The sequence below is a fragment of the Rhincodon typus genome, chromosome 18, assembly GCF_021869965.1.
Source record: "Rhincodon typus isolate 14 chromosome 18, sRhiTyp1.1, whole genome shotgun sequence".
Classification (NCBI taxonomy): Eukaryota; Metazoa; Chordata; class Chondrichthyes; order Orectolobiformes; family Rhincodontidae; genus Rhincodon; species Rhincodon typus.
The window spans coordinates 10410464-10420370 of record NC_063349.1 but is presented as its reverse complement, the minus strand read 5'-3'; the positions used below and the strand labels follow the sequence as shown (position 1 = coordinate 10420370).

Sequence of the window (9907 nt, the reverse complement as noted above, 5' to 3'; positions counted from 1 at the left end):
CCAGCAGCTGTAGTTCCTATTACCTCTACCCGCAATAGAGTTTGTTGGAGACAATCTGTGAGTCAACTCACTTTTTACAGTTATATATTTTGTCAGAAAAACTGCAGTTAGTGATTTTAAAGCAATAGTGGATGAAGCAGTTCCTTTATCCTTATGCATTGGCCATCAATGATGCAACAAATAGTGCAACTCTCTGAAAAAAAACATTCTTGCTGTTTTCTAAGATGGGAAGTTGCCTCAAATTATTATAGTTTGAGATACTTTGATTACATTTTTTTTGTCAAAAACTTGTAATAACTGTACATTAATGTTTTTAACAGTTAAGTACATTGTGCTTGGGCAGTTTCACTGGGTATGGTCAGCAGTTTTAAACGTGCTAGATCTCACTCAGATCCCTTATATGGGAAACTGGATCATTATATCATTATGGAAAAAGATGCTCATGTTAGTTTTGAGCTTAAATTGTATTCGCTGTGCCAATAATGTTTCGGATGCAGTTTACAGCCCATGTCTAGACATGTACCACTGTACAAACACTTTAAGTCAAAGGAGCCAAATGTTGTTCTGATCAAGTAGAGAATGACCACATATCAGATGAAAATAAAATCGATGTCCAGATCAAGGACTAACACTGTCTTGTAGCTGCTTTCTTTGGTCCTTCTGCTGTTTTTCCTACTTGTGAACACTGAAAAGCAAGATTTACTTCAATTTAGAGATGAAGTTACATTGATATCGATGGAAGTATATGCTTACAAATGTAGTATTGTAGCTTATAATTCTGAATAGCAGCATCCAATTGAACATATTCATTTTACCTGCATAGTGTTCAACAAGTTGTGGCCCAGGATATCAGCAAAGGATGGTTTACTGCACTGAGGTCCACTCCAGCCAAGATCATTATTCTTATGACTTACCATCAACATCAAACAGTGGATGCCCTGGTCCACCACCTGCCAGTCTACATGAATGTAATATCAGAGAGTGTCGCCCAACAGCCAGCTGGAGAGTGGGAGCCTGGAGCAAGGTATGTTGGATTTCGAAACTACTCTTGCTGTTTATTTGTCCTTAATAATTCTTACTTTCTGTCTTCTAAAAGAAGAAAGTTGACTTGAGATTTCATCTTGTGATGTGGTTGAATTTTTGAGCAAATGTGATTTTTCTGCAGTTTTAGTAATCAAATTTCAATGAGAATGTCTGAGTATTTTCCACTTCCTAATGTTCAGTTTAACCTTTTGAGTACCTCCAATATAAATTTTAAAACAAAAATATTTAACTCATTTTTCTAATCTAAAACATCAGATATGTTAATACATGCCTCTAGAATAGGTGGGCCTTGAACCTGGGCCTCCCTCTCCAGGGGAAGGGACACTACCACTGTGCCACAAGAGGGCCTGTACCTGCAATAGATAGACATGAAAGAGTTCAATCTTCACCTGTACCAGTTTCGCTGGATTAAGCCAGAGTGGCAATAGAAATGCTACAAATTGGCTCTGGGGTCTTTCATAAGAAATGGAAACTGGCTTCAGCTTCAAATTCCTAATCATTATCCAGCAAACCAATTTGGAAGTGCATGTGGGTGGATGATGTTGGAGGACGCTGTCAGGGTTGTGACCCTAATGATCAAATAGCCTTTAACATCCATTTTCAAAGTTAACACATGAATAATCTTCTCCTTATTAGGTACAGAAACTAAGTGGTGTCCATTGGCTTGGATTCCACAAGGAGCCAATATTCTTGGGAGGAAGGGAAGGGAAGAAATTGGCAAGAGAACCAGTAAAATAAATAGTAAAATCTGGATTTAGTAAGCAATCAGTTGCTTAAACTGATCACAACCTGCTTTCTTAAAACTTAGCCCATCTGTTAAATCATCTTGTGTTCATTCGTGATTAGTGCAGCTTAGGTGTATGTGTCCTTTTCGTGGATGCCTGCCATTACTAAAAGGTGATTGTGCTGTTAGTCTGCAGGATTGTGAACGGCTCCTAAAACGTATTCAATGATTATACACTTCTTAATGGAACACAGATCCTGAGAGTAATGTAGTAACAACTGAGCAGCCTTGCTTCAGCGGTGATACTTTGAGACCATTCTAAGTGAACACGAAAGACCCATGACCAATGTATATTCCTCATGACACTGTAACAATTTCTCCTCCCACCATTTGGATAGTGCAACGTTATCCTTTACATCTGTTTCAGATGGCACCTCTGTTTAACTTCTCGTAGATGCCATTTCTAGCGGTCTAGCTCCCCATCAGCATTGTATTCCAGTGCCAGTCACATTGTGCACTCAAGTCTCAATCATTGATACCACAGAGCCAAACTGTCGTGAAGGATAAACAGGAAATTAAAGCTGTCAAACCTAAATACTGAAGAAGGGACACTGGACTCAAAACCTTAACTCGGCAGTCTATCCACAGATGCTGCCAGACCTGCTGAGTTTCACCCAACAATTTCTGATTTTGCATCAGATCTTCAGCATCTGCAGTTCATTGTTTCAACTTGAATACTTGTATTTCCTTTTTTTGTCTTTTTTAAAAATTTATTTTGAGTTCACAAAAACTGGATTATCACAGTAAAGTCCAGAAGTGCTTAAATTTAACATTTGTTAAATTAGCCACACGGGCCCATAGGCAATTACGCATCAACAAATAAGTTGACTTAGCAGTTAACAACGCAATTCAGAATCAGATGCAAAATTAAATGAATCAATGCCAATGTGTCACCTTTTAAATACGTTATAGGACAGCACAGTGACTCTGTGGTTAGCACTGCTGCCTCACAGCGCCAGTGACCTGAGTTCGATTCCAGCCTTGGGTGACTCGCTGTATGGAGTTTGCACGTTCTCCCCATGTTCGCCTGGGCTCCCTCCAGGTGCTCTGGTTTCCACCTACAGTGCAAAGATTAGGTGGATTGGCAGTGCTAAATTGCCCCATAGTGCGCAGGCTCGGTGGATTAGCCATGGCAATTGTAGGGTTAGGGGAATATTGTGGGAGTCTGGGTAGGATGCTCTTTGCAGGGTTTGTGGGCCAGATAGACCTCTTACCGCATTGTCGGGATTCTATGATTCTATTTCTATTAAGATTGTTTTCAAATTATTTCAGTGCTCAGTGACCTGTGGTGTTGGGATAATGGAGAGAAAAGTGCAATGCTTGACTGATAACAGTCAACTAAGTGAACTGTGTCTTCCAAATCAAAAGCCACAATTCCAGACTCCTTGCTTCAACGATGCTTGTAAGTGACTTGATTTTTAATTTTTTACACTTGTGTCCTTTTTTTTAAAAAAACGGAATGAACTTAATTCTATGTGATTCCATTGCTAACAACAATTAATTTGTGTCACACCCAACAGGAAATTTGGTATTCCTCCTTTTATCTGTGTGTTGTGTTGAAAAATCTTGAAAGAAATACCGCTTAAAGCCTTGTTGTTAGAAGATCACACAGAGGACAATGGTTGGATATTTCCACAACTGTTTGCCAGAGGGCTAACAAAGACAGGATTCAACCCCCCTGCACCCTCAACTAAGAACCAACCTCCCCTGCTTCTGCTCTGAGACAGAATGTCAGTGTTCCCATTCGGGCAAATGTCATGGAACCTAGCCTAAAAAAACCTGATTCGTTCATGCAGACAGGCAGATTGAAGCACCAGGCAGTGACCGTTCAAAAATGAGGGAAAGAAAATCCAATTAAACAGCTGCCAAGCTGTGGCCGCTCACTACGATAAATTCAGCAGCTGACAATGAGAGGCTCCGCTGGCTTTAGTTCACACACGCTGTGATGCTGAAATAATCCCTCAAAATCAAAAGTTAAAATGCTACTCAAATATCAGCTTTATTATTCATTAACCTGACACTGAAAAATATCATTTGAATGTTTTTTATTTAATGTAGAGGCAATTCTAATAACTGGCAAACCCAGTTAAACTGTTGGTGGCAATTGCTGATATTTGGGAAATTGCAGATGCACAAGCTGCAATATTTGCCCATTTAAGATAATGTGGGAAAATCATGGACCCCGTGATTTCTCGAGCAACACTCACTGTGAGCACTACTCCTCGCCAGTGGGGAACAATTCAAGAATCTGCTTCCATGCCTACTTTCTCTGCCTTCGATTGCTATACATTATTTGTACTATTTTACCAATTGTATTTTTACTTATTCCAGCCATTTAGCATGTCTTTTGGTTCCCGTACGTAAGAAATAAGCGCTATTCTAGACTCAGTGTATTTGTTGCTGACATCCATGTGGCTAATGCACCGATACATTGCTATTCAACACATGACTGTGGAACGGCAGTGATTATGGCACCCAAGATACATATTTAGATAACAATTAGTTCCCAGCATTTAATTTATAAATTAACATTAGCCAGGCTGGATTATAGATATTTTCTCATCAACCTGGTTCACCCATGTTGTCATACACTTCTGGAGCAGGTGGGACTTGAACCCAAGTATCCTGGCCCAGAGGTAGGGACACTGCAACTGTGTCACAAGATCCCTTATATGCTAAGCCTACAGCACCCCAATATCAATGTGAGGGGTGAACCCACTTCTGTTCAGGAGCTCTCTTCCCACTTTAATTGTTTGGGTGATGACCCATTAATAAGCTGAACTCGAGATGTTTATCTACCTCTAGGAGGCGGTGTACCTCGCAGAGCTGCTAGTCAATCAGTCAGAGGCCTGGAGCTCTGCCCAGAGACAGAGTAACAGTAGGAATCACAGCCAGTGCTGGTGCTGCAGGATATGTTCAGCCATGAACTTAAAACATCCATATAATTCTGGGATCTTGCAAGGGTCAACCTGGTAGACCTTAAGTTGAGGAAGGGGGTGGTTGCGGGACATACTGGACAGGACATGGGGTGATGGTGCTCATGAAGGACTGCAAGAGGGGACCTCTGGCATCAAGGACGTGGGGAGGTGGGTGGGTGTAAAGAGGCCTCCCCCCCGCCCCATCTTTAATTGGCCATCAGCCCGACAGGACTCAACCCACTGGGCTACGCACTGAACACCAGTCTCTCTCTTAACCCTTTTTAATAGAATCATGGCCTCAGCTAGGCCAGGAGCAGGTAATCTACACAACACTCTAAACCATGCCGGGCTAGAGTGAGAAAGCTGGCAGTGGGAACATTGCCAAAAGCACATCAAGTGTCGTAGCTGCCTGCTTTCCTCCCTGCAGGCAGTGTGTTAAATTTAGCCCATTATTTCTTAGTCCCACTTTCGTTGCCTTGAACTTTCAAATTTGTTAAAACTTTCCCTTTGCAATGCCTTACACCATCAGTGGATATTTCAAAGTGCTTCATATCCAGTGAAGTATTTCTGAAATAGAGATTCTGAAAGCTATTGTTGTACTGTAAGGGTACAATAGATCATAGGGCAGCTCTCTCATTAGGGAGAGATAACTGGTGGTGGTTTAACCTGGGGGCCTCTGTGTCTCAGTGTGAGGTTGAGAAGGAGAGTCCTTCATGGTAACCTCAGCTAGAGCAGGAATTAAACCCAGGCTGTTGGCATCACTGAGGCTGCTGTTATTCTATAGTGGAGCATGGCTCATTTGCTCATCTCTCACGAGCAATCAAGTAATGCCCAGATAATCTATTGTTCGTCATTTAGATTGAGGTCTAAGTATTGCCTGTGATCCCAGAGCAATCGCTGCTGCTGCTCCTAAAATCATGGCAGGAAGTCTTCTGTAACTACCTAGGGTGGCATGGTGGCTCAGTGGTTAGCACTGTTGCTCACAGTGCCAGAGACCTGGGTTTGATGCCAACTTCAGGCGACTGTCTGTGTGGAGTTTGCACATTTTCCCCATGTCTGTGTGGATTTCTTCCAGGTACCCCAGTTTCCTCCCACAGTCCAAAGGTGTGCAGGTTAGGTGGATTGACCATGCTACATTGCCCATAGTGTCCAGGGATGTAAAGGCTAGGTGGATTAGCCATGGGAAATGTAGGGTTACTGGGATAGGATCGAAGGTGAGTCTGGATGGGATACTGTTTGGAGGGTTATTGTGGACTCAGTGGACCAAATGGCCTGCTTCCAAAACTGTAGAGATTCAATAATTCTATCTCAGAAAGTACATCTGGTCTCAGTTAGATGCCTGGCCTGAAAGATATCGCATCTGACAGTGTAACACTACCCTACAACTGTACTGGTACAAGACTTAAACTCACAGCCTTTTTAACTGAAGAGCCAAGAATCCCTCCATTTAGCTACGTCTGTGATTAAGGTTTAGTATCACATGGATGACATGATGCTAAATATAATCTTAAATGTTTTAAAGGTGATGTTTCAGCAAGTTGCAGTGATATCCAGAAGACAAAAGAAGTTCAGAAGGATGGAGAGTACTTGCTAAAAATTGAAGGCAAAATAATAAAGGTATTATGTTAGCAAACTGCATACTGTTTGCTCAGAATCTTGCGTGTGACATCATTATATTAATACTTTGGTTTGCAGATATATTGTGCAGGAATGCATTCTGATTATCCCAGGGAATATATCACTTTATCCAGCGGAGAGGCAGACAACTACTCTGAGGTCTATGGATACAGGTAAGTAACTAGCTGGCAGAATAGTAAATACCTTCCTTACACGAGAATCACAACAGTCAGAACCTTTCAGACAGTTTTCATTTATAAAGCTTTTGTGTATCCCCCTCTTCCTGTATTCAGAACGTGCCCAAATGGTTAGTTGCTTTTTAAAAAATGTAGTCATTCTTCTTTCAAGGATAAATATAGCCATTTTCACACAGCAAAAGCTGTAAATGAAACAAGTAACTGATTTTGATGATAGGGGTTGGGGGATATAGATTGGGTCAAGCACCAGTTGGTTTGAATGGTGATAGGATCTTTTCCATGCTGGCTTCCATTTAACAGTTGAAAGACAGGCATCTCTCATCAAGCAGCAATTCATTAGGTGTCATCTTCTACAGCTCCAGGAGAGGGGTTTGAACCAACAACCTTCTGACATCACAATTGCACAGATCAGAGATCACCTGTATTTTTTGTGAGAAGGTAGAGCTTCCTTCTTCTTTCATTTACAATGGATGGGTACCGCTTAGTGTATTCTGTAAAGACCATTACCGTTTCTTAATTCGTATAAAAATGAGGCAAATTTCTCACAGCATGAAAACTCCACTGACAGAACAATTACCAGTTCACTGCGTCTTCCCTTTCTTCATCTTGCTCCTGCTGCTGCAGTAGGGTGGGAAAACAGTGACCAACACAAACACACACACACACACATATGATTCCCCACGTTGGGCACCTAGTATGCAACACAAACAGATAATCAGCCCAATAATGACAAGGTGTTACTCCCAACAAGGAAATATTTTCTTTCCTCAATGAAAGAATGACTTCAGTTTTCAACAATAGCAATAATTTTGCAAGATCTGCCCTGGTGTTTGCCTTCAGATGAGACGGATTAATTTAATGCTCAGTCTTACAGCTGAATCCAGTATTTAGAATGTGGTTTGCAATTCGACCTAAAACCTCCGTGCTTAAGGTTAAACACTCTGCTTTATAACATATTTTATAACATCTCATGACAATAGGAAAGGTTCTCTTGTCCTAAAACCTCAACATAATGATCAAACATTTCTGAGCCCTAGCAGATAAATGCTGATATCCATGTAATTGGTTTCTTGTATTGCACAGGCCTTAATGTGACCTCAGCCACTGTTCACATCATTCAGAAAGAGAGGCATCATCTCACTGGGTGGAGAGGGAAATAAAGTGGACAAAACACCTTTAACACACAGAGTAGCATTGATTAAGAATTGGCAAGTGTTGGATACAGGTCCTTCCAGAATAGTACTGAAGAGGGTGGAGGGCAACGGAAATTTGGTTGAAGACAGGAAAAATCAGGGAAAGTATTGATGACTTGCATAATAGATATTGATCAGAATGTCAGTATGAAAATAATTGTAATAGGAATTTCTGACTGTATTATTTCTATTCAGGCTGCACAATCCCTACGAATGCCCTTATAATGGAAACAGAAGAAAAGATTGTTCTTGTAAAAACGACTATCTGGCAGCTGGGTACACTGTGTTTCACAGAATCCGCTTCGATATTAGCACAATGCAGATCATAAGTAAGTACTTTCCTCATTTTTCTTGGCTGGAAAATGTTTTGCATTGAACAAAATCAGGGAAAGCAAAGAACAGTTGGTGATGAATCACAGAACTGATCTGTACTACAGCTACGAAATTCATCATAGGTCTTTATTATGCAGTATTATGTGAACTGTAGCTATATTTTGAACAAATAATAATTGTTTGCTATTTTACAGAATGGATTTTTGGGATGAATACATAGTCATAGAGCTGTACAGCATGGAAACAGACACTTCGGACCAAATCGTCTACAGTGACCAGATATCCTAAATTAATCTGGTCCCATTTGCCAGCATTTGGCCCATATCCCTCCAAACCCTTCCTGTTCATTATACCCATCCAGATGCCCCTTAAATGTTGTAATTGTACCAGCCTCCACCACTTACAAAAACAAGCGGTATTAGGACAGATAGCTTGAGTTTTGATGATGAAAGTGATGGTGCATAATGTGAGGATTATAGTTGATGTCAAATTGAAGGCAGAAAGTACTTGCTTTTAATAACATCACTGACAATCATAGGATATTCAAACTGCTTTATAGCCAAAGAAATGCTAGCAGAAGTGTCGTCACACTTGCAGAGCAGCAAAATGCAGCAGTCATTTTGAAGACAGCAAGGTCCCACAAACAGTTAGTGAGGTATGTGACCAGCTAATCTGTGTGTGATTTTTCAGAATACACTAATTTAGCTTGCTTTATCATTAACCGATGTCAAGGCCCTCCTGAAGACTGATACTTGATAAGATCTTTCATCAAATCCCTTTATCTTGTTCACGGCTCCTAATTTTCAAAATCTCTACCAGATCTTACCTTCTTTAGCTCAGGTTGTACTTTTAAAATTCCCTTGCACTTCCAAACATTTCAACAAGAGGAGAGGAAATACTTTTACAAATTTTAATAGCCATCTGACATATTGTCATGATTCTGAATTTAATTTCGAAAATACAATTTTTTTAGCTGAAATTGACTGCTGAATTTACAGCAGTGCCAAAAACATGGACAATTTCTGTTGGCCATAGTTTCTACCTATGCTGTGTTGGAGTTAGAGGACTTGATCTTCAAACTGCAACAGCTGAGTTCACCCTGCACCCTGAGTTCATCTGACCTTAGTCACAGCAGTCCATTTAAGCATTGTTGTAACGTAGTGTTAGTCTGCCTGCTCTAACAGTGTAGCAGCCCCTGCAACAATATGTTACTCATTTGTTTCACTGGTTTTGCAAAAATTGTAATGATTTCAAGCTGACTTTGACTATCTCATGAGTTTAAGTACAAAGAGTTGTACTATACATTTCCCTCCTATCACAACCACTAGTTCCATTACTTAGAATAGAATATCCATTATTGTCACATATACTCAAGTACGGAAGTACAGTGAAAAGTTTACAATGTCGCCCCATATGGCACCATCTTATGTACTAAGTACGTAGGTATAGAGCTTAGATACAAAATAAAGAAATAAAAGGGAGAAAGAACAGAATAAAAGTTGCATTACTTACAGTTGTTCATAGCACAAGTTAGAAAAATGAAAATAAAGTTAAGATAAGCATTACAGTCTTTCAGTAGCAGGGGGCTTCGACATGTGGTCTACCCGCTGACCCGTCCCCACTCTGCTTGAGCCTCCGGCCTATCAGCCATCCCCGCTCTGCTCGATCATCCGGCCCCCAACCTGTCCCTGGTCCTCTGGCCCCCTGACCCGTCCCCGCTCCGCACGAGCCTCCGGCCCGCTGACCTGTCCCCGCTCGAGCCTCCGGCCCGCTGACATGTCCCCGCACCGCTCGGTCCTCCAACCCGCTGACCCGTCCCTG

General features: G+C 41.2%; 1 protein-coding gene across 1 annotated transcript in view; it reads left to right on the top strand.

Moving 5' to 3' along the window:
* LOC109912901 (A disintegrin and metalloproteinase with thrombospondin motifs 20-like) overlaps nt 1–9907 on the top strand; it is a 344616-nt gene that overhangs the window by 319925 nt on the left and 14784 nt on the right. The window contains exons 32-36 of the mRNA XM_048607987.1: nt 824–1024; nt 3101–3230; nt 6269–6363; nt 6442–6536; nt 7949–8082. Coding sequence (XP_048463944.1) covers nt 824–1024; nt 3101–3230; nt 6269–6363; nt 6442–6536; nt 7949–8082 — 655 coding nt within the window. The remainder of the gene's footprint in view (nt 1–823; nt 1025–3100; nt 3231–6268; nt 6364–6441; nt 6537–7948; nt 8083–9907) is intronic.